This window comes from Wolffia australiana, chromosome 2, assembly GCF_029677425.1.
Source record: "Wolffia australiana isolate 7733 chromosome 2, ASM2967742v1".
In the NCBI taxonomy this organism is placed as follows: Eukaryota; Viridiplantae; Streptophyta; class Magnoliopsida; order Alismatales; family Araceae; genus Wolffia; species Wolffia australiana.
The window spans coordinates 16,705,763-16,730,480 of record NC_135836.1 but is presented as its reverse complement, the minus strand read 5'-3'; the positions used below and the strand labels follow the sequence as shown (position 1 = coordinate 16,730,480).

Genomic DNA, 24,718 nt, shown 5'->3' with positions numbered 1-24,718 from the left:
TGGGCGGCCCTGGCGGGGCTGCTTGGGCGGCCTTGGCTGGGGCGGCCTGGGCGGCCCTAGCGGGGCTGCCTGGGCGGCCTTGGGTGAGAGAGAGGGTGAGAGGGAGAGAGAGAAAGAGATAGAGTAAGAGAGAGAGAGGATGGCGAGAGAGGAAGGAGAGAGGATGGAAGGCCGACGTCGCGAGGCGGCGGCTGCGGCGGCAGCGACGGCTAGGGTTAAGAGGGATAGGGGAGGCTGGGCAGTCCTCCAAGAAGAGTTAAACAAAACTCAATTCTTGAAATTATGACAGCCTACTGTTTCTTGAAAACAATAGCCAATATATAGGCCTTGGAGGAAAGAGAAATTGACGAGAAAGTAAAGACGTGCGCCGTGTCACGCCATAGGGCAGTTGTGGATCTGCCTTTGACGTCGTGTCATGACGCGCGTAGGGACGTCCGCGGGTGGAGACGTGCTAGTCGACGGTTGCAGCGTGTTGACTTTGGTGTTGACTCCAGTTGACCGTGGCGGGTTGACTTTGGTTGACTTCATCGTCGGGTCCATAGCAGGCGTGTTGACTCCGGTTGATCGTGGTGACGCGTTCGATGGCGATGTGTTGGCCATGCTGTCGGATGATTCTTGCCGTCCGATCCCATAGCTTTGGAGTTCATGATGAGATATTCAAACCCAGATGGAAAATTTTCCTAATCTATGTTCCTCTTGAGTTCTTGATTCAATCTTGTTTTAGTAAACTATCTATTTTCATCTTCACTCCCCAGCCCTTCTTTCTTGTTTCCCTGATTCAGATCACAGGAGAAGAAAAGGAAAAAAAATGGGCAGACGAAGTATTAGAAACTAAAAAATTCTGTTTCAATCATATCAAGTGCCATCAAAGAACAAAAACAACCAAAAAAAAATCTGCATCGCAAAATCAGCAAAAAAAACCCAATTCGCAGAACAACCGATTCCCCACCATATCCGAAGATTCCATAAAAAAAAAACACGAAATTTAAAATCAATCCCAAAGATAACAAAATTCCCCCCCACTCTCGACCACAATTCAATCTCCCCTTCAACCCCATTTCCGAAGAGAAAAAAAGGGGGGTAAATTCTCTGCTTTCGCCATGAAGATCCTGTCTTTCTAAAGGACCCAAAAGCTCTAGATCCCAAGAATTATCCTCATGTCGCCGCGATCCCCATTCCCCCAACGCGACGAACATCCCCAGGAGAATTAAACAAAAAATAACTACATGGGTCGATGGATAGAGCAAGTGGGTGAGTGAAAAATACCAGTCTTTTACCATTTGCAGCTGCCGCTCGTCGCTCGGGGACAAGTGTCGATCTCTGGAGCCTCGGCTGGTTGTGGGTTAACAAAGGAGATCAGCCTTCTCTCTCTCTTTTTCTTAGCCTTTGCATCGCATGACTCTGACTACGGGCCAAAGAGAGAATGAGAGTCTGACTCAGAGAGGGAAGAATCGAGTTTGTTTTTTTTAAAAAAAATTAAAAAATATTTTGCACAATTGGCACAAAATGAACCACACAGGGGTCTGTGCGAAGTTCTGTACAAATTCAATTTTGTTCTGTTTGGATAACCGAACAGAACTTACAATTCGCACAGATTCGCACAGAACGAACGGAACGACCATGTCTAGTGGTAAAGCATGGTCTGAGAGCGAGTATGCTAATTTTCCCATCAGTAATACTACTAAAAATAAAATTCATTTTATTAATTTAAAAGGTATTATCTGATAATATTAACATAGCTAATTATACTTCAATACTAGTATTATCAATAGATTTTATGCATATTGAGAAAATATTACTTATTGAAAGAGCTCAGGATGCGTTATTATACAATACTAGTGTTATAGATTTAATAGTATTCAAGTAAAAAATATGTTTTCGCACTATTAAAATAGCTTATTTTATTAGAATACTAATTTGACAAAACATATTTTTTAATGAGAGCTCTGGATGTACCATTATTAGTCTTCCGTCAGATCAAGATGGGCTAACATATGCCAAATTATTATTATACAACAATAGCAGTAATAAAAATATATTTAACTCACAAAATTTTTTTTTGGAAAAGAGACGGCGAATGAATATCAAATTATAATATACTTTTATATTATAACAACAGTAATATAAAATTAATTTTATTCACCAATAAAAAAAAATTTGAAAGAGAAATGGTCGAATGAAGAAGTTGTTATAGTACCAAATAAACGTATATCATTTAATAAAATTTATTCACTAGGAAAAAGAAAGTTTGAGCGAGAGATGGGCGAACAAATGCCAGAGTATTATGCTACTATAGATTTTATTCACTACCAACAAAATATTTTTAAAAAGAGATGGGCGAATGAAAACAGTATATCATATAATAAAATTTATTCACTAGGAAAAAGAAAGTTTGAACGAGAGATGGGCGAACAAATGCCAGAGTATTATGCTACTATAGATTTTATTCACTACCAACAAAATATTTTTAAAAAGAGATGGGCGAATGAAAACAGTATATCATATAATAAATTTTATGTTCCAAGAAAAACGAAACTGTATTATACTTTTAACGAGAGAAACTTTGAACGTCAAAATTTTTAACGTCAAATAATGGCACATTATTACACTACAATAACAGTATATCAAATAATAAATTTTATTCACTAAGAACGAAAGAAAGTTTGAACGAGAGATGGACGAACAAATGTCAGAGTATTATGCTACTGTAGAGTTTATTCACGAACAAAAATTTATTTTTGAAAGAGAGATAGGCGAATAAAATAATATTTAATAAAGAGAGCTCAGGATGCGCTGCATTTCGTCTTTAATCAGATCGAGGCGGACGAACCCAAAGTTCCGCCAAGTGCATTTATCCTCATAGCTCTAACCTTTGCAGTTCTCGAACTCTCTATCTTCAAGTTTCTAGAGAGACGTTCTAACCTTTCAAATTCGATTAGTTGTATGATCAGTTTTGGTCTTTAATTATACAACATAGATAAACTTATTTCAAATTATTTTATTTACTTATATTAAAATAACAGTAATATAAAATAGCTTTAGTTACGCTAACAAAAATAATTTTTTGAACGAGAAATATGCGAGCAAATGTCAAATTACGATAGAGTATTATACTACATTACTAATATTGTAGAATAGATTTTATTCCCTCACAGTACTTGTTTTTGGAGAGATGAGCGAACAAATTGTTTTTTAATGAGAGAACTCTGGGTGAACATACGTCAAACTATGATAGATATTATACTACAGTAACAGTAGTATAGTGTTTGAACGAGAGATGCGCGAACAAATGTCACATTATGATAGGTTATTATACTACATTATTAGTACTGTAAAATAAAGTTTCATTCAGTCACAATATTTGTTTCTGAAGAGATGAGCGAACAAAAAACTATTTACCTAATATACTACATTACTAAAAATATTGTAAAATGGTTTGTATTTACTTACAGACATTTTTTTGATTGTAAAATTGTTTTATTGACTGATTTTATTGACTGACAAAAAAATATTTTCAAAGAGAGATGAGCGATTAAAAAAATTATACTGAAGGAGCGAACAAAGTAATTATTATACTGAAAGAGAAATAAATGCATATCATATAATAAATTTATTCAACATGAAGAACGAAAATCTGAAGAAGAGATGTGCGAAAAAATATCCGAGTACTGTACTTTTAACGAGAGAAACTTTAGGCGAAACTTTACTGGAGAGATGAGCGATTAAAAAATTGTTTTTAAAATGAGAGCTCAGGATGCACCATATTTCCGTCTTGATTCGGATTGAGGCGGACGAACCCAATGGTCCGCCGGGTGCAATTTCCTCACAGCTCTGGCCCATGCAGGTCTCGAACCTGCGACCTTCGCGTTATTAGCACGACGCTCTAACCAACTGAGCTAATAGGCCAAGTTGAACACAAATATTACTAATATAATATAATATATATAATAAGATAGATCAAATATTGGACTGATCAAGCAGGCTTATTTCCGAAGAATGGAATTTTCGGGTTTCTATTTAATGGGTTTGGCAATATTTTTCTGGCTTCCTGGTTTGTGTAAAGTAATCTATTTAGAATACTTGTTCCAATCAACTAATTCTGATTTGAGTGGATTTCAAAGATGGTTCTTTGACTGAACTTGATTTATGTTTCAAAAACAAAGTGGTAGTGATATATAAAAAAAATCTTGGTTGTTAAAGAGGAAAAATTAACTACCTCACGCTCACTCAAGATCAATGATACCTTTCCTAGAGAAATGATGAGAGCGGATCATCGATGAGATGGTACATTTTAGGCAGAAATAAAACATTTTTTGTAATTGACGTACTCTGACAAAATATAAGCTAAATAATCAAGAAAATATAATATCATAAAGATGGGATGACTTTAATTGAATATATTACTATACATCATTCTAGCGAAGAAAATAATATAAATTCTACAATTGAGTAAAACATCTAAGAGGACATTTGTTAGATACCATAAATAATATATGTGAATATACTAGTAAAATGCATACCCGGGAAAATTATCCTCATGAGATCAACATATTTTAAAATAAATTTGACTTTTAAATTATATTATTTTTCTAATGACATAAAAAATCCCATAAGTTATAGGTCTCCTCATCATCCATTCCCTTTGTATGAACATAATCTGGTTCCTGCATTCGTGCATGTATTGTCTAGGATAACAAGCAAATGGATCAAATAGTGAACATGTATTAATTAGGGTATATATTAAATACACTACAATCAACTTTAATGATAAAGTAATAAATCAATATTTGAGACATAGATAGATACAATTTTTTTAATAATGATTGGATAATTCCTAACTCAATATGATCGATAATAGTTTTTTCCTTGATGTCTAAATCCTAGAATAGAATATAAAACTAATGATGTGTGGGGGTTGTAAATCATAGAACTATAAAATTGCATACATCTTGCATAAAGACCTAGATCACATATTAATGACATTATTATAACTTGTAATGGACAGCTAAGAAAGACAGATGGAACAATATAGCTATCCCATTTGATTTTCAACATAATGAAACTTGAAGAGTTTTGGATACTCATGACAAAGTGCCATTTTTTTGACAAGGAAGAGAAATAATTAAGATACGTTCCAAATATTTCACAATCATAGTTTAAAGTGGTAAAAGCAATCATATTTATACCCTTTGTGAATAAGTTATCTAATGAGCCAATCAGTCAGATAAATAATCAACTAATGTTGCAGTAAATATGCATTGATCTATAGTTGTATTAATTTAAATACTGAATCCTAGGAAAACATTAATTGGGCGTTTGATCACAAATAAATAATCACTTCAAACTAGAAAACTACAAGTAGACCCAGTTCAGTCAAGTGAATTATCAACTCTATTTAGTTAGACTAATTATTTAGTTTTTTACTTCATGATGAAAGATGGATCTACTAATATTAATTGATCTTACTCATTCCATCTAAAATAAAATTGAGTTAATAAATATATTTTACTGGAGCATCATCTTTGATTTTTGAACACTATTTACCTTGACTTGCAATTTACTTATTTAATCCTTTGGAGGTCTAACTTCATATATTGTTCTTCAATTGATTCTGTTTAAATTATTTGATCTGAAATCAATGAAGACAACACAATAATCATACATAAGAGTGAAATATAATTTTATAATACGACTTAAATAATAAAATTCATTTATGCCTTAGCAAAACATCATATTAAATAATTTCAGCACAAACCAACAAAGTGAATTCAAAAGTACTTAATTAGAATAACATCTGTCGTAATCTCACTTTTGCATCTTTTTTGTACTCAGATGAGACCTCATCCAGATCTCAATTGAGATATCAAATTATCGTTTCATTATTCATATTATCTTAATAACAAATATAACTGTCAGATGCAAGAAGTCAAGCTATTAATTAATTACTTCAAAAATTCAACTGTATTATACAAAAAAATCAATCATAATTTACGCTAAAGTCCGCATCTTTGAGAACTTTTCATAAAAATTTCCATCGTTGAGAAAAAGTTCAGAAATTCTAGAAACTACGGGTATATCCACTAATTTCCTAGATCTTATGTTTGAGACCCTTTAGGACTATGTATTAGTATATTGAATAACCTTAATTGGCTTTGAAAAATAAAGTTGGCGCCCAGTTCGTCCTCATGGCAGGCGTGCCACGAGAAATTGATGTGCATATAAATAAGGTATTTTGCTGATAGCGCTGTCCAGGCATAACCTTGAACTTAAAAAAACAGAGAAGGTATATTTTTTTTTAATGGAAGCTTTCCCACTTTAATCTACCACCATCGTAAGCTTGATTTTATTTACTTCTATGTAATAGCAACACTTGTTTCAGTTGGACACCTGATAAGCCAAAAATAGGGGGGAATTATGCAATTTTATAATCCCTTGTCGTTGTTAATTTTAGCTTATACAATGAAATTTATAAAAACCCTACTTAAGATGTGTAGTGATAAGTAAAGGGTATCCTCCAAGGGAAGCTAGTAAGTTGATCCAATTGATGATATAATTGAAAATTTTGACACTAATTAAAGTTAATTTGATCTTCAATGAAGATCAAATCACCCTAAATTGAATTATGGAATTTTAAAATCCCTTGTCGTTGTTATAAAAACCCTACTTAAGATGTGTAGTGATAAGTAAAGGGTATCGTCCAAGGGAAGCTAGTAAGTTGATCCAATTCACGATATAATTGAAAATTTTGACACTAATTAAAGTTAATTTGATCTTCAATGAAGATCAAATCACCATAAATTAAATGAGGAACTTAGAAAGGGAGGTAGGAGAGATGAGAGGGATAGAAGAAATATGGGCTCTAAATTGAATTATTTGATCCAATTTAAAGGATCAAAGTAATCAATTAGAGGGATTCAGAAGGAAATTTGATTGTGGTTTGGTTGGTTGCGTAGGTTTGATAATTCAGAGATAACTACACTATTAGATAGTAAAAGGGTAATTTAATCTCCTAAAAATTAAAAATTTTTAATAGTTTTTTTTATGTGTGCACTTGCAATAGCTAGGTAGATCTCTCAATCTCTCTGCTCAATCTCAGTAAGGGCTTGTACATTTCGCTCAAGCCTAGCGATTTAGAAGTTCAGACTAAGATTAAGAAGACATCATCCAAATACACCAAAAATTCAAATACAAAAAAGAAGGAATTTAACTAAAACATCATCCAAATACACCAAAAATTCAAATACAAAGAAGAAAAAGGTACCAAACAGGTTGATCCAAGATGGAGATCCTCTCTGTCTTGCAGCCGTGATAGAGCACCACCCAGAATGAGCTCCCCCTCTCAAAATTCAGCTTTTATACATGGTAAAATTTACCATTTTATTCCCAGTAGTAATTGATTTTTATCTATCAATTTAGCTATTACAAGAGAAGCAAATCCATAAAAAAATCATCTCAATCAGACTTCAGGATCAAAAGTTATGAATAAATGAATTTCGACCAATCTTAGCCATTGGATTGAAATTCATTTATTTATTAATTTTATGTTTTATCCATTTGAATTTGTTTTTTTGGGTTGAATCTGCGTGCACCACGTAACCCCTGGCGAAAATAAAAATACAAAGAAAATATTAGAAAAAATGAGGATTGTACATTGAGCACGCATTTAACTGTGCGTCTTACACAGCGTCCGCGAATGGGAAGATGCCGCATCACCGCCCGTGCGTGCGCATTGTATGCGCCGCGTGGGTGGTGAACTTACTGCCCGATGGCCCCCCTCATCAAGCGCCGCCAGATTCTCATCGGACGGCCGAGATGAGGCCACGTAGGTCACCCGAAAAATCGCCTTGAGATTTTGCGTGTAAGTCCTTTTCAAAATGTGACATTGCCGTTTGACGCCGCCCAAAAGTAATTGTGTATACGCCCTTCCACATTCTCTCTCCTCCAAATTTTTCATGAAATCACAAAAATACCATGATAATTTTCAATTGAATCCCTGCAAACTTTTCATAATTGTACGTATGCCCCTGCCGAAACGACCGAGAGCCATTTTTAGGGGTATAATTGCAACACATATTCTAAAAAATCCCCTGGAAGTTTGAAAATTACTTTAAAACTCATTTTCCCCTTATAAATATATCCTTTTCCTCTTTAAAAATGCATTTCTTCCTCAAATAAATCCAATAAAATCCTAAAAAACCCTAGAAAATTCCAGAAAATTTTAGAAAATTCTAGAAAATTTAGTAATTCATCCCCACACTAATTAACCTCAAAATTAAATTTTAAATCTGCCATTTTCATTTTAAAATACTTATTTCAAGCTTAAATATATCCAATAAAATTAAAAAATTAACATAAAATTAGGGAAAATAAAAAATCACTTGGAAACATTAATTACATGTAAATATATCATAACAACCCCATTTTAATCTCAATAAATGCATAAAATTGTGCTAAATTGTTTGAAATAAAGACTAAATTTAGGGTGTTATCAACACCCATATTGCTTTAATCAATATTTATCTACATGAATAATTATGATGGATATTTCTTCATGCATTTATAAATAGGGGTATTCCCAAATACAACTTATGTGCAATTTATACACATCCTTTCACTCCCTCCTTCCTCTGGATTTGGCCAGTCAAAAAATGATTTTTGATTAGATTAAAATAAATGACAATTATTTTACTGAATCTGTTATTTATATTGATGATACTGTCATCGATAAACTTAAGGAATAGGTCTTTCTTAAGTCTTTTACACGATTCCTAGGAAGTTCATTTATTTCTTGGGTATAGAAAATACTCGATTTGGCAATTTATCATATTATTTCTCAGTCTCTATACCACAACTGCTAAAGTACTTTGGCTTCAAACCCTATGGCAGTATTTTAATTTATTGTTCCCTCAATATCTCATATTCTACAATGAGAACCCTTTACACATTACATTAATCCCCAAGTTCTATGATTATAGGAAAAACAGGTTCGAATAGGCCCACTCAACCCATCCATCCCATCATAATCTTATTCTTTGTTCCTCCACAACCTATACTATTTTTTTGACCTCTCTTCTCCTCCTTTATATATAAACACATGTAATCTTCTCTTTCTTTTATTGATTCCAGGTTTCATGTTCCCTTTGTCAACATTGCATCAATGCACTAGGTTTTCTCCTCTCACTGCTGCTGCCTCCTTCCTTCTTGCTCACTCTCCTCCATGATGTCTAGTCTATTTCTCCTTCATCAGAGCTCCTCTCTTCAGTGGTTCCCTCTCTCTAGATATCCCCTCTCAAACATCACCTCCGACACCCTCTCTAATTTTTGCTTCTTGCTCCACAACCTCTTTGCTGTGCATTGCCACCACCACCTTTGTGTGTTTCTACAACTATGCATCTCTGCACTTTATCTCCACCACACGACAATGCGTATCAATCATGACATGCCCAGGATAGGATGAGATAGATGATTAATGGAGTCTGACAAAACTGTGAAATAGTTCGTCACAAGTCTATTGGGTTCTAGTGGCCAAAATATGGATGAAGACAAAGATTCTGCGCGACAGAAGACTCATAAAAGAATTTTAACAACAGCATTAAAAAATTAAACTAAGAACCTGTGCATGGATTGCATTTTGGATTTCTTGGGTCCCTGAGCACGAAGAGTCGAGCTGCTCAAGTGTGCAGCCTCTAGGAATATCCACGCGGTCCTTGGCACATCGGATCTCCCTCCTTCTCGTTGATGAGCCCCGTTCAATCTCCATCGCGGACGATACGACGTCCTGATTACATCAGGAATGGAGAGTAAGTGTGAGGGAAAAGGAGAAGAAGGGGAAGGCCCCTAAACAATTCTGGCGAGGGTGAATTTCTTTCAGGGCCTTCCCCTATTTACAATAAGTGGGTATTTTTCATAAAAACCTCTAAAACTTAAGCATATCTTCTGATGTCCAAAAAGACCATTTGCGTGCAACTCTCTAGGCTCCTGTATTAGTCTAGTTAACAACTTAGTGGCCCAATAACCTTTATTCGCCTTCCAAATTAATTAACTATGTCATCATTAGATTAATAATGTCAGATTGATCCTACCAAATTGATAGGTCGAGTCTCCAACACGTGGGGTGCCAAGCTACACCTTGTGTTCTAGAAGATACAAATGAGGGTTTATTAAGTCACTCGTGGAACCTGTTGGTCATAGGTTTCCGTGTATGTATAGTCCATCATCTACTTGACGCTCCTTGGACGACATAGGGTATGGTCAACTATTAAACCCTAATCGATCATCTGAGTTAGTACTGATGCATTCGAAAATCATTTGAGAACTCTTATCTAATATTTCACTACCTTGGCCTAGGACTTCATCGCATTGTCTTTCTTGAGCTTTCACCTCTTATACCGAGGATGGGTGATCCTATCTTGACCACTCAATCGTCTTCATGAACTTCTTGATGTACTCTAACTAAGACTATTCAGAACCCCATGATTAGGTACACCTAGGTCACTTTCGAAGTATGGCTGTCCGTCCACAAGACATCTTTGGTGTCTCAGGTTTAAGGACCACTTACGGAGCCATGACATGAATCAATGTGATTGAAAATTTGGTATAGTACCATTCAGAATTCATACTGATAAATTCAGTTAACTTTTTCAACTAAAGAGCACCCGCTATCTATCTGTAGTGTCTCCACATTAATGACTACTGGAACGGCCATACTCATCATATGAGTGAGGCTAGATAGTATTATTCTATCCGGACACTTCGATGTCCTTCTCGCATTGTTGGGTTCGATGCTTTGGTTCGTCCATGGAAATCAAGTTTCCATGGATGCAGAAGCATGGTCGATCGAATCTCAATCGATATTCAATATCAACATACTGAGTGTACCTTTTAGGGAACTTGTACCACCCTTGACTTTGTCGCTCCGAGATCATTCTGAAGCCATTCATGCGTCCAACCTCTAGAAGTATCCATGTGATCGCTAGGCGCTTGGATCTCCACGTCTTCTTCTTTAACTCTTCTTGAAAATCAAGAAGATCTCCTCACCATGAAGATACTCTTCCTTGGATGAGTGGAGAAGAGAGTGGAGAAGGGGAGAGGCTCTCAAATTAGGCTTACATGGGTGCTTCAAATGAGACCCCTTTCCCTCTTTATATTTCACTTAAGGATTTCTCAAAAACCCTCCAAAGTAAAATATATCCACAAATGCCCTTATGACCTTGTGCGTGTGACCCTCTAGGCCCATATATCATTCTAGTTAATAATTTTAATGTCCCAAATAATATTTATTGACCAACCTTATTAATTAACTACATCAACATATAGATTAATTAAATAAGGATCAATTTAACTCAATCGATAGGTTAAGTTTCCAGCCCGTAGGGTGCTAAGCTACACCTTGTGCTCTAGAAGATACTCAGTAATCTCGAGCTCTCTCATGGAACCTTTACCATCGTCGGTTACCGTATATGTATAATCCATCATCCACGCAAGACTCTCGAATGACTTAGGGTATGATTTATCGTCAAACCCTAATCCGTCATTCGATTAGTACTGATGCGTGATGGAGATCATTAGAGAATGCCTTCTCCAATATCCTCACTACCCTGGCCAGGGATTTTTTTGCATCATCTTCCTCGAGTCAATCTCCTCTTATTCCGAGGGCGGATGATCCCATCTTGACCACTCAATCATCTCAGTAAACTTTTTACTACATCCAATCTATAAATTATTTGAATCCTATGATTAGAGGCTCATAAGTCATAGTCAAAATGTAGTCGTCCACTCACGAGATGTCCTTGGTGTCTTAGGTCAGTGGATCACTTATACAACCATGACTTGAATCAACCTGATTGATGTTTAGGTATAACGCCATTAAGGGATTCATATGGATCAATTCAGTGAACTCTTTCTTTGCAGAGCACCCACTATCTGTCCTTAGTGTCACCACACTAATAGCCACATGATCAGCTATACTTATCGTATAAGTAGGATCAACTAGTGCTATTCTATCCGGATAATTGGATGTCCGTCTCGACTATCCATCAAATTGGAATATTCAGAATACATGTTTAATGACCAGTGATCACTGTATTATGATCTCATCATAATTCACTAAGTCATTGCACGTATTCATGAACTTCATTATAAACATCACACAGAATAATAATGAACTTAAATATACATGGAATGTGTGATTGACTTGACGGCCACATAATATCCATCACACATATCCTTTGAATAGGAATATTTAGACAACCTTCTTAAATACTAGTGATCTCTGTATTACGATCTCATCACAATTTACTATGTGCGATCATATATTCATGGACTTCATTACAAGCATCACACGTGCACTATAATGAATATTTTCTATAAATGAATATGGAACGAGATGTGGAATGTGTGATTGGCTTGCCGTCCACTTAGTGTCCCTATGTTTTGAGAAAGTACTTCACAATTGCATCACATTTCACGTGCTCTCACGTCAGGTCCTTGTCCCATCTTTGGGTGGCACTCCCGTCACACGAGACACAAGGTTATGTGAACATTTTTATACATGTTTGTCTTGGTCTCTCTCCCTTTTAACTTTCTTAGTATGTCCCTCTTATATCTCTCGGTCTATATTTCTCTCCTCTCTCTCTCTTGATCTCTATTTCTCTCCTCTCTCCTCTCTCTTGATCTCACCCTCTCTCCTCTCTCTCGGTCTCTCCCTATCTCCTCTCTCTCTCTCTCTCAGTCTCTCCCTCTTATCTCTCTACAGTCTCTCTTTCTCCCCTCCCTCCCTCTCTCTCAGTTTCTCCCTCGTATCTCTCTCGGTCTCTCTTTCTTTCCTGATGGCGAAGCCCTCAACTATCTGCATTTTTTTCCCTAGGTTTAGATAAATTTTCATCTTTTAAGCATGGTGCTTTCCCCTAATTTTCCTCATGGGTCCTATATAAGGAACCCCTATGTACTAGAAAGACAGATTTTCCCTTTGAGAGAAACCAGTTTTTGGAAAAAAGAAGAGAGGTCCGAGTGACTTAGAAGAAGGCGGCTCCAACGCGCGCCGGCACCGTCCGCTGCCAGCGCCGCTGCCGCGCTGCGCCGCCCGCGCTGCCCGCGCGCCGCCCGCGCCGCGCCGCCGCGCGCCCGCACCGCACGCACCCGCGCCGCGCCGCGCGCGCGCGCGCGCGCGCGCGCGCGTCCGCGCTGCCTCCTCGCTGCGCGCCTCGCGCCCATGCGCCGCGCGCCAGCGTCGCCGCCAGCGCGTTGCCTACGCGCTGCGCGCCGCTGCGCTGCCGCCAGCGCTGTGCGCCGCCGCTCTCGAGTCGCTGCGCTCTCCGCCGCCGCGCCCCGCGCCGCCGCGGTGCCCGCCGCGCCGCCGTCGCTGCGCGCCGCGCACCTCGCTCGCCGCCCCGCGCCCGCCGCGCTGCCCCTCGCCGCGCCCGGTCGCGCCTCGCGCGCCGCCCGCGCCGCTTGCGCGCGCACTCGCCGCGCCGCCCCACTGCCCAACGCGCTGCGTTCCGCGCGCCACCGCGCGCCGCGTCGCGCGCCCCGCCGCCCGCGCCGCGCCACCCGCGCCGCGTCCGCGCCCAGCCGCTGAGCCAGCCCGCGCCACCGTGCGCCCAAGCTCACCGACTGGCCAAATGGGCCATTCGGCCTAATGGGCCGGCTCCAACCGGCCAGGCCCAGCCCCAGTGACCGCACCCTGAGGCGCCATCCCCCGTGCCCCGAGGCGCCATCTGCCCTAACCGCCCCGGCCCGCGTCGCGAGGCACCGCTCCTTGGTCACCGGCCACGCTTCCCGAGGCTGCCAAGTCAGCCCTAGCCCTTTCTGGGCCACTACTATTGGGCCGCCGCCAGCCCATATGGTCATTTGCGGCCCATCATACAGGGCCATGGCCCAACGCCGCAGCCCAGCCCGCGGCCAGCCTGCAACCCAGACCGGGTCACTAGTGGCCCTAGCCACGGCCCAGCCGCAGCCCTAGCCGCGGCCCAGCCTGCGGCCCAGACCGCAGCCCAGCATGCGGCCCAGACCGCAGCCCAGTCATGGCCCAGCCGTGGCCCATTACGGCCGCCGCTCTGGCCACCAACGCCGCCACCGGCCGGCGCCCTTCCCTCTGGCCACCGCCACTACCTCCGGCCACCGCCGCTACCGCGGCTGCCGCCACCTCCGCCGCCGCCGCTGCACACCGTCGCCGCGCCGCCGCGACGCCGTTATCGCCGCCGCCATCGCCGATCGACGCCGCCATCGCCGCTGCTCGCCGCCGCTGACACCGCGCCGCATGCGCCGCTGCCGCTTGACGCTGCCACCGCTGGACGCTGCCGCTGATGCCGCTGCCGCCGCCGCCGCCGCCACCGCTGCCGCCACCGCCGCCGCCGCTTGCTGCCGCCACTTGCTGGCGCTGCCGCTCGACGCCTCCGCTGCCGCCGCTCGCCCCGCCGCCACCGGCCGCCGCCCATTGTCGCCTCCGACTGTCGCCCGCCGCTGCCTTTCAAGGTCGCCGTCCGCCGTCGTCGTTGAGAGCACCGACAGCGCGACGTCCGTCGCCGCTGCACTGTTCGCCGCTGTTCTCGTCATCCGGCCAGCTGAACCGCCCGCCCACCGGTAGTCAGGCCCACCAGCACCTCGACGACTATCCGTGGAGCGTCGACCGCGTGAAGATAGAGACACCCTTCGGCCCCAACGAATTGAGGACCCTTCCGGGACACCCACCGAGAGTAGAACGTGCCGTCCAAGATGATCGTCCCCGAGCTGGACGAACGGACACCACGACTATCCGCCGCAGGACGTCGACGACATCTTTCGTCCTGCATCATTTCCTCTCTCTCTATCTCTCAGTATCTCTCTCGGTTTCTCTCTCTCTCTCTCAGTATCTCCCTCTTATCTCTCTCGGTCTCTCTTTTTCTCTCCTCTCCCTCTCTCTCTCACTCTCTCGGTCTTTCCCTCTTATCTCTCTCAATCTCCGTTCCTCTCCTTTCTCTCTCCCTTGGTCTCTCCCTCTTATCTCTCTCAATCTCCGTTCCTCTCCTTTCTCCCTCTCTTGGTCTCTCCCTCTTATCTCTCTCAATCTCCGCTCCTCTCCTTTCTCCCTCTCTTGGTCTCTCCCTCTTATCTCTCTTGGTCTCTCTTTCTCTCCTCTATATCTCTCTCTCTCTGTCTGTCTCTCCCTCTTATCTCTCTCAATCTCTCTTCCTCTCTTGTCTCTCTCTCTCACTCTCTCGGTCTCTCCCACTTATCTCTCTCAGTCTCCGTTCCTCTCCTCTCTCTCTCTCTCAGTCTCTCCGTCTTATCTCTCTCGGTCTATCTTTCTCTCCTCTCTCTCAGTCTCTCACTCTCTCAGTCTCTCCATCTTATCTCTCTTGGTCTATCTTTCTCTCCTCTCTCTCAGTCTCTCTCTCTCTCAGTCTCTCCCTCTTATCTCTCTCTGTCTCTCTTTCTCTCCTCTCTCTTGGCCTCTCTCCCTCTCTCAGCCTCTGCCTCTTATCTCTCTCGGTCTATCTTTCTCTCCTCTCTCTCGGTCTCTCTCTCTCCCCACCCTCTCTCAGTCTCTCCCTCTTATCTCTCTTGGTCTCTCTTTCTCTCCACCCTCTTTGTCTCTGGCTCTTATCTCTCTTGGTCTCTCTTTCTCTCCACCGTCTCTGCCTCTCCCTCTTATCTCTCTTGGTCTCACTTTATCACCTCTCTCTTGGCTTCTTTCTGGTGGTGACGACGTCAACACACCAACTTCGGACGCGCTGCCAACGTCATCCGAGACGCCTCGCATCCAGACTCGTCATCAATATCAACTGAAGAATCGCCAGGATGACGACCAAGTCAATGCACCGGCATCAGTCATGTCTCTACCTACACACACCCCTTCACAAATGTTTGACGTGACACGATTTCACGTCGTCCACTTTTATTTCATGTCATTTCTCGTATTTTCTCTTTCCTCCAAGGCCTATATGTAGGCCAATGTTGCAAGAAACATTTGGTGAATTTATTTTCAAGAATTGAAGTTCTCTTCTTGGAAGATTGGCCCTAGCCCTTTCCCTCCTCGGACCCTGCTGCCGCCATCGCCAGAGGATCCCCTTGTTCGTTGCCCTAGGTTCCTACATCTGCACCGGTCGCCCGCGCAAACCTTCACACTGGTCGTTCGCACAGGCAACGCCCGCGCAGGCTGCCACGCTGGCCGCCCGCACAAGCACCGCCCGCGCAGGCCGCCACGCCAGCCGCCCGCACAGGCACCGCCCACCCAGGTCGCCACGCCGACCGCCCGCACAAGCACTGCCCACGCAGGCTGTCACACCGGTCGCCCGCACAGGCAACGCCCGCGTAGGCCGCCACGCCGGCCGCCTGCACTGGCACCACCCGCGCAGGCCGCTCGCGCCCCCAGACGCCCTCGCAGCTACCTGTCGCGGCGCATACCGTTTAGGTTTCGAGGCACTGCCCCGAACCCTGCAAGGGGGTGACTCCCCCCTTGACCCCCCGCCAACTGACCGCGTAGTTGGATCCGCGACATCCTGTCGAAGCGCACGTCAATCGTCCGGCTAATGACGCGTCGAGAATTCCCCGCAACCTCGTCACGCACCATTTGGTGCGGAGGTATTCCTAAACTCTTTGGTGTCCCGTGTTCTTCGTCCAGTATTCCTCGAGAGTTCATCCACCGCTGTCGAGTTTGCTTTGGATTTTGGATTTTCAAACGACTAGTGATTAGGTTTTTGAATCTTCAAGCGGACAAAAATTCGAGTTTATTGATTTTGGTGCTTAGCACCGCCGCGGTGGTTGAAGACAGTACTCCCGCCCTTGACGAGGAAAGGGGATGCACCACCACTATTTCATCGGATTTAAATCTTCGAAATCAACCGTGGTTTGTGGTCTGATTTATCCATTCCATTCCTAAATCTACCAAGTACCTAGCACCCGTCTTGCCTTTTCTCCCCGTCACTTCTAGTCACCCTGCATCCGTCTCATCTAGTTGTCCTGCATCACTTTCTCTCCGTGTTCTCTCTCTAGGTCTCTCTTTCTCTTTCTTTCTCTCTGTCTCTTGCTCTCTCTCTCTCTCTCCCTAATCTCTCTCTTGGTCTCTCTTTATCTCTCCCTATTCTCTTGTTCTCTCTCTCTCTCTCTCTCCTTATTCTTCTCTCATTCTCGATGTTGCTCTCTCCCTCTTCTCTCTCTCAGTTTCTTTCTCCCGCTTCTCTCTCTTGGTATCTCTCTCCCTCTTCTCTCTCTCAGTTTATTTCTCTCCCTCTTCTCTCTTTTGGTGTCTCTCTCCCTCTTCTCTCTCTTAGTGTCCCTCTCCCCCTCTTCTCATTCCCAATATCTCTCTGTCACGTTTCTCTCACTGCAACAAATGACGTGACACACGGTACTTGCCGTTTTCTAGTGGTCAATCTTCTTTCTTGTATCAATTCTAGGATTTCTTGTTCCCTTTGCCAACAATATGATAATTGGATGCCCTTTTTAGCAACGGACCCATAAAACACTGCTACCAGGCGACAAAAAATTTCACTACACTGAAGAAGTAATTTGACTACAACATCGGCGACATGTCATCTGCATTCAACCAGGGAATGATAAATGTCACCCATCACATCATTTGTCATGGTGACAGACCCCTGATGGATGATGTGACGGTGATGGTGACGTAATACCATGACAGGTAACATAATAGTGCCGGAGGGTCTCAAACGGGGGATGTGATGGGATGGACGTCACGGATGACATTTGTGACAAAAATTTTAACGCCATCCCTCCTCGCCCTTCCGCGGCGCCAGCGATAACCCCATGCTGCTGATGATTCCCGACATCTTGCCACCACAGAGAGGCAACACCACCATGATCCGGCCAAGCCCTTCATTGTCCTCCGGCCCTCCTCCGCCTCCCAAACCAAGTATCATCTTTCCCAACTCCAGGTCTGCAACTTCGACTCCAACCCTCCCCAAAATGATCATTCCTGCTCATCCTCTCTCTCTCTCTCTCAAGCATGTCTTTATGACTATTCATATATTTTTGTCACATGTGATGGTGACGCTGTCCTGTGACAGGACAAAGACTGAAAAATGGATGCGGTGATGCATGATGCATGTGTGACCGATTTTTTCAGAATCCTGGGATGTGTGAGGTGACAGGAGATGTGACAAATTTCTCATCACGTCCCAATCTGTCACCACTCACCACACTTCATCCATCCCATAACGTCAGGGCCGTCACGTCCCGGATGTGACGTTCCCTACCTTCAACAATCAGGCTGACTTGATCATATATCAAGTGCATGCAAAAATAAAAAATATCATTCTTTCATTAAATAAGAATCAAGTTTGGCCAATGAAAATAATCTGGACGTTATGTATGACAACTTCACCAATCAAAGCTTTCTTGGTGCAAACTACGAATGAGGCTTCAACATGAGTACATCTAAAAATAAAAATAAAAATAAAAATCACTCTTTCATGGGATAAATATGAATCGAAGTTTGCCCAAAGAAAATGAGCTGGTTGCCATGTATGGCAACTTGACAAATCAAATATTTAACTTCTTGGTGCACACTAGGAATCAGGCTTCAACTTCTTCTCTTCTTCCTCAGAAGGAGAAGAAGCCACTGCAGACAGAGATCCAGCGAATTCTCGTCTCTCATCTGAGGTAGCTGTGATGACCGGCATCCACACGTGCGCAGTGCTGCTCAGAAGAGATTGCACGTGCGGATCTTCGGCCATGGCAGAAGATATCATCTCATCGACGTCGTCTAGCTTGGCAGAAAGCTTGTCCAGTTCTTCGGCAATTTCAAGCTGGAATCAGAAAAAAAAATTGAAAATTTTCAACAATTAATGAAAAAATGAGTCGGGGGTTCGTACTTCGTTTAGAGGTTCCGCGGGCTTGGCAGGCAATTTCGTCACTTCCAATCCCAATGCCCTAATTTTCTCGCGCAATTCCACTTCTTCTTGGTTCGTCAGAGACTCCACCTGCGGACAATTCATTATTTCGCAATCTTTAGCGGCGAGAGGGGATTAAGCAAACAACAGAGGTTTTTGACCGCAATTGTTTATACCGATTTGCAGAACAAGTTCAAGAAGGATTGAAAACGAGAAAGTAACGGAGATTCGCGCAATCGAAACGGCCGAATCGACGGCCCGATCCTGAAATCATTGAAATCAAGAACATTGAGTAATCACCTCTTCAAGAAGATCGGTCAAGAGCTGGAACAGTTGGGAGTCGGGCCTCCCTCCTTCCGCCATCTTCTCTCTTCTTTTCCCCCTTTCTCCGCTTCTCGCCTTCCCATCAACTTTTACCCACCATTCAGCTTCGGGGACGGAAATGACTCGTCATCCGTCTCGGCCTCAGAAAGGGAAAAGCACTGTGTTATGCTCCCTCCGTCCCGTTAAATAGTCGCGCGGTGCGTCGTCGCAAAACCGTACAAAACGGTTCTGAGTATTATTATAAAAACGTTTAATTTATAATTTCAAAGATTCATAGCTGTATAATTACCGTAATGAATTACTGTTATGAGCATTAGTAGTATAAAAAACGTTTAATTTATAATTTCAAAGATTCATATTTGTATAATTACTGTTCTTGAGTATTATTATAAAAAAGTTAATTTTATATTTCAAAGATTAGCAGTAGAATAATTACTGTTATGAATTAATGTTTTTATTTATCTTAGGTACACATGAAACTTTCAAAGGGTTTTTATAAATCTTGACATCTTTCACTTTAAGTGGACATGAATTTTTAAAAGTTGCTTTTTGAAAGGAAACTAAGATATTTCAATAAAAGTTTTACAGATAGATTCAATTTACTTTTTGAAATCGTAGCAATTGAAAAGTATAATATGATGTGTGATCACATGAAGGGGGTGTTAGGAACTCAGATAAATTTTATGTTATGAAAATGAACAAGACATCAATTACTTTGTAGATACTTGTACACATGACTGTGTAAAAATAACTTTTTGAAGATAAATTTAACAAATTTTTGTTGATAAAATCAATATACTTGTTTCGGAATTGATGCAATTTAAAAGTATGAAATTGTAAGATGACTAAAAGCAGTTGCAATATCTTCTAGTACTATTAAAATTTTGGTCAAAATAAGGTGCTAAAATTGTAATAATTAGATGATTTTGATGGTCACCATCAATCAAGAATTGATTACAAAAATGATGCATTAGCTTTAAGCAAAACATAATACGTTCAACCTTATAAACTATTGCGTCCTTGTCTGTACCCTCTATCTTATGCGTGGTATTATCCTTAACATCATCCTTAGCTCACCACCAATACTTCGATATCATTAAAAGCTTGATGCTCACTGCTGTTAGGGGGGAGAACTTTTAGTTGATGAAGGCATGACCAATGGAGAAGAATCACAGTATAGGTGAACTAGTCATCAGCACAGATAGGAATACTGCTAACCAGGGTTACGAGCATTCACCTGCAATTTTCCAACAGTAAAATGATTGTCTCCTTGATATGGCATGAGCTGATGTACACATGTAGCTTGTGCCCAAGATCAATGATGGGCAGTTGCTTAACCTCAAGCATCAATGTTCAAGTGCTTCCTTGAAATAAAGCATGAATGATTATTATTTTAAAATAGCAATTTTTTCTCGCTCGGCCTTCTATCCATTCATACGGTTCATACATAAATGGACCCTCTCTATCCATGTATGAATCATCTCGGTAACTCTATTTTTTTGTAAGTGGAGGGGCTCTCCCATTTTTACAAATTGCCTTGATCTTGGTGGAATATAATAATCCACGATGATATTATTACAGTCATTATAATCTCCCTGAAAAACATCCATCCATAAACAATGTCCATCTATTAACCCATCATCATCCCACATGCCCAATTATATACATTAATTATCACATATATATCCTTAGCATCCTTCTCATCTCTTCATTCCCCGTGGACCTGCCCTTGGTGATCATTAGCTAGTAAAACTCTTCAAAATATTAAAGTTTATAATTTTTTATTGATTTAGTCAATTAAAACCATAAATTATTACCCCAAATTTGAGCTCACCAGCCATCTAAAATGGACACAAACCTTTTAAGGGAAGTGCCCCAAGCGATTGGGTGACCGGACTTTCACGTCCGCACGGAGTGTGCTCGCAGGCGTGCCGTAGGGCTGTAGTGGGCATAGCACACATCTGCCGTACGTGGGAGTCACACGAGTGGAGGGTGCAGCGGGCGCCTAGATTGGGCATCAGCAACGGCGAACGACGCGCGAATATGATGGTGGCGAGCTGTGGCAGGGCTGTCGAGGCAAGAAGCGATCAGCGTAACCTCTCTATATTTTCCCCCTCTTCCTTCCCTTCTCTCTCCCTCTCCTTCTTCTTCCCTTCCTTCTCCTCTCCTCTCCTTTCCTTCTTGGTGAGACCAGGGGCTTGAATGATAATCTTTCAAACAAAGAAAACCCAAAGTCTGCCGATCTCGGGCACCATCGTGCCCCTTATATAGGGGCACGATGGCCCTTACTTAGGGCAGGAGAGCCCTTAGTAAAGGCACAAGTGCCCTTACTAAAGGGGGGGGATTATGATGGAAATATATGTGGCAAGCCAATCACACATTCCATCTCATTCCATGTTCATTAATAGAACATATTCATTATAGTGCACGTGTGATGTGTATAATGAAGTCCATGAATACATGATCGGACTTGGTGAATTATGATGAGATCGTAATACGGAGATCACTAGTCTTTAAGCATGTGTTCTAAACATTCCTATTCGAAGGATACGCGAGAAGGACATTGAAGTATCTAGATAGAATAATATTATCTAGCCTCACTCATATGATGAGTATTGCTGGTCCTATAGCCATTAGTGTGGAGACACTAAGGATAGATAGTGGGTGCTCCTTAGTGGAAAGAGTTCACTGAATTGATTCGTGCGAATCCCTAAACGGTATTATACCAAACTGTCAATCAGGTCGATTCACGTCACAGTTGTATAAGTGGTCCTTAGACCTAAGACACCAAAGACGTCTTGTGGACAGACGGTTGTACTTTGACTATGGCCAACGAGACTCTAATCATGGGATTCTAAATAGTCTTAGTTCGGGTACATCAAGAATTTCACAAAGACGATTGAGTGGTCAAGATGGGATCATCCACCCTCGATATAAGAGGTGACAACTCAAGGAAGATGATGCAATGAAGTCCTTGGCCAAGGTAGTGAAATATCACAGAAGAGTTCTCTGATGATTTTTTAATGCATCAGTACTAACTCAGAGGACCGATTAGGGTTTGACAGTTGAACATACCCTAAGTCATCCAACGAGGATCAAGTGGATGAGGGATTAAACATACATGACAACGGATGACGAACATGTTCCATGAGTGAGTCGATACACACTACATTGTATCTTCTAGAACACGAGGTGTAGCTTGCCACCCCACGTGTTGGAGTCTCGACTTGTCGATTGGGTTAAATCAATACGACATTAATTAATTCAAATGATGATATAATTAATTAATTTAAAAGGCCAATAAAGGTTATTGGGCCACTAGAGTCGTTAACTAGAGTGATACATGGGCCTAGAGGGTCACACGCAAATGGTCTTTTGGACGTCAAAAGATATACTTAAGTTTTGGGGGTTTTTATGAAAAATACCCACTTAGTATAAATAGGGGCAGGCCCTCAAAGAAATTCACCTAGGCCAGAATTGTTAAGGAGCCTTCCCCTTCTCCCTTCTCCTAACACCCCTCTCCATGCCCGATGCGATCGAAATGACGTAACGACGATGGTAGAGGTAGAACGGGGCTCGTTTACAGGGAGGAGATTCAACGTGCCGAGGATTGCGTGGATACCTCTAGAGGCTTCACACTTGAACAACTTGACTCGTCTCACTTCAGGATCTAAGAAATCATAGATGCGATCCGTGCAAAGGTTCATCATTTCATAGTTTTAATGATGACGTTCGATTTCCGTTCAAGTCTTTTGCTGCGGAATGCTTTGATTTCTTCATCCATATCAAGGCCTCTAGAACCCAACAACTTAATACATAGGACCCCCCTTAATACAAAATTAAAATATCTTTGACACGTATTCGACGACGAGAATGCAAAATCATGAAAACACGACGTGACACATGATGGACACAAACACAACATGATGAAGAACACAAACACATGAACACTATAAAAACTGAACATAAGAAGTACGTGTCGACAAAAATCAAAACGATTGGATACACTGACGTAGGACAACTAAGGAAAAGGTGATTGAGGGGATGGATGGGTTGACGACAGGTATGGGTAATAGGCGGATTATAGGTAGGGATAAAACACTCCACAGAAATTCACGATCGAATTCGGATTTAAAAACTGATGAAAATCTGGTGGTGCAGCTCCGACCCTTTTCGAGGGCGGGAGTACTGTCTTCCCCCACCGCAACGATGCCTAAGCACCGAAATCAATACCCGAATTCACGTCGCAAGGGAATACTCGAGAAGAGGAGAGAAGAGATAGAATCTCAAACCAAATCTAAATCTGACGGCGGTGGAAACTTCTCAGGAAAACACTGAACGAGGAACACTTTGACACCAAAGAGTTCAGGCGTACCTCGGCACCGTAGTGCGTGAAGAGGTTGCGGGCAATTCTGATCGTGACGAAGCTGGGCGAATCCGGGCGTTGAGCGGCCCACTGGACGAGGACGAGGCTGGACGTTCCGGGCGTTGAACGCCCTGGTTGAGTGCGGTTGTCGTGGGCGCAACGTCAAGCGTGGGCGAACACCCGAGCGCGCGAAGCGCGCGAAGGCTGCGTGGAGCGCACGGAGCGCGTGGCACAGCGCGCGCATGCGCTGAGCGCGCGGAGCGCCGGCGCGTCTTGGCGCAAACGGCGGCGTCCGGACAGGGCAGCCGGATCGGCCTCGGGCGGCCCTGGCGAAGGCTGCCTGGCGGCGCGGCGGCGTGGCGAGTGGCGCGCAGGCGGCTCGAGCGCGCACGGTGTCGCGGCGGCGCGTGGAATGCGCGGGCGGCGCGGGCAGCCTGGGTGGCCCCTTGGCGGGCTACCTGGGCAGCCTTGGGCGAGAGAGAGAGGGTGAGAGGGAGAAAAAAAGAGAGAGAGAGAAAGAGAGAGAATGGAGAGGAGACAGGAGGCCGACGTCGCGAGGCGGCGGTGCCAGCGGCGGCGGCAGCGGCGGCGGCGGCGGCGATGAAGGCTAGGGTTAAGAGGGACAGGGGAGGCTAGGCAGTCCTCCAAGAAGAGTTAAAAAAACTCAATTCTTGAAATAATGACTGCCTGATGTTTCTTGAAAACAATGGCCTATATATAGGCCTTGGAGGAAAGAGAAAATGACGAGAAAATAAAGACGAGAAAATAAAGACGTGCGCCGTGTCACGCCAAAAGGCATTTGTGGATCTGCCTCTAGAGTCGTGTCATGACGCGCATAGGGACGTGCGTGGGTGGAGACGTGCTTGTCGACGGTTGTGGCATGTTGACTTTGGTTGACTCCGGTTGACCGTGGTCCATAGCGGGCGTGTTGACTCGTGTTGACCGAGGTGACGCGTTCGGTGTTGAAGTGTTGGCGTCCTCGCCATCATACACAGACGTGCTTTACCCTGGGTATTTGAACCTGAGTGTTTCACCTTCGCTTTGGTGTGTCGGTTGGGCTGAACGCAAACCAGCGGGGCTGTCGATGACAACAATGGTGGCTCTGAAGACATCTCCGGTGGAACGGGTTGGCGTGCTCCATCAAAAGCCTTCTCAAGGAGTTGAAATTTTCAAGAAAAATAAATTATCAGTTCCCATC

At 43.0% G+C, this 24,718-nt stretch overlaps 1 protein-coding gene, 1 long non-coding RNA gene and 1 other non-coding gene across 3 annotated transcripts; all 3 read right to left on the bottom strand.

Annotated features, from left to right (window-relative positions):
• Positions 1–256: 256 nt before the first annotated feature.
• Positions 257–1,424, bottom strand: LOC144715444 (uncharacterized). Its single transcript, XR_013584636.1, has 2 exons — positions 1,267–1,424; positions 257–773 (listed from the first exon to the last, which is right to left on the bottom strand). It is a non-coding gene; the product is annotated as an uncharacterized LOC144715444 (long non-coding RNA).
• Positions 1,425–3,832: 2,408 nt separating this feature from the next.
• Positions 3,833–3,906, bottom strand: TRNAI-AAU (transfer RNA isoleucine (anticodon AAU)). The gene has a single exon. It is a non-coding gene; the product is annotated as a tRNA-Ile (tRNA).
• Positions 3,907–18,382: 14,476 nt separating this feature from the next.
• Positions 18,383–19,305, bottom strand: LOC144715437 (ecotropic viral integration site protein). The gene is made up of 3 exons (XM_078590356.1): positions 19,131–19,305; positions 18,813–18,920; positions 18,383–18,746 (listed from the first exon to the last, which is right to left on the bottom strand). Exons 1-3 carry the CDS (start codon positions 19,191–19,193, stop codon positions 18,507–18,509), a joined length of 411 nt encoding a protein of 136 aa, XP_078446482.1. The 5' UTR covers positions 19,194–19,305; the 3' UTR covers positions 18,383–18,506.
• Positions 19,306–24,718: the final 5,413 nt, after the last annotated feature.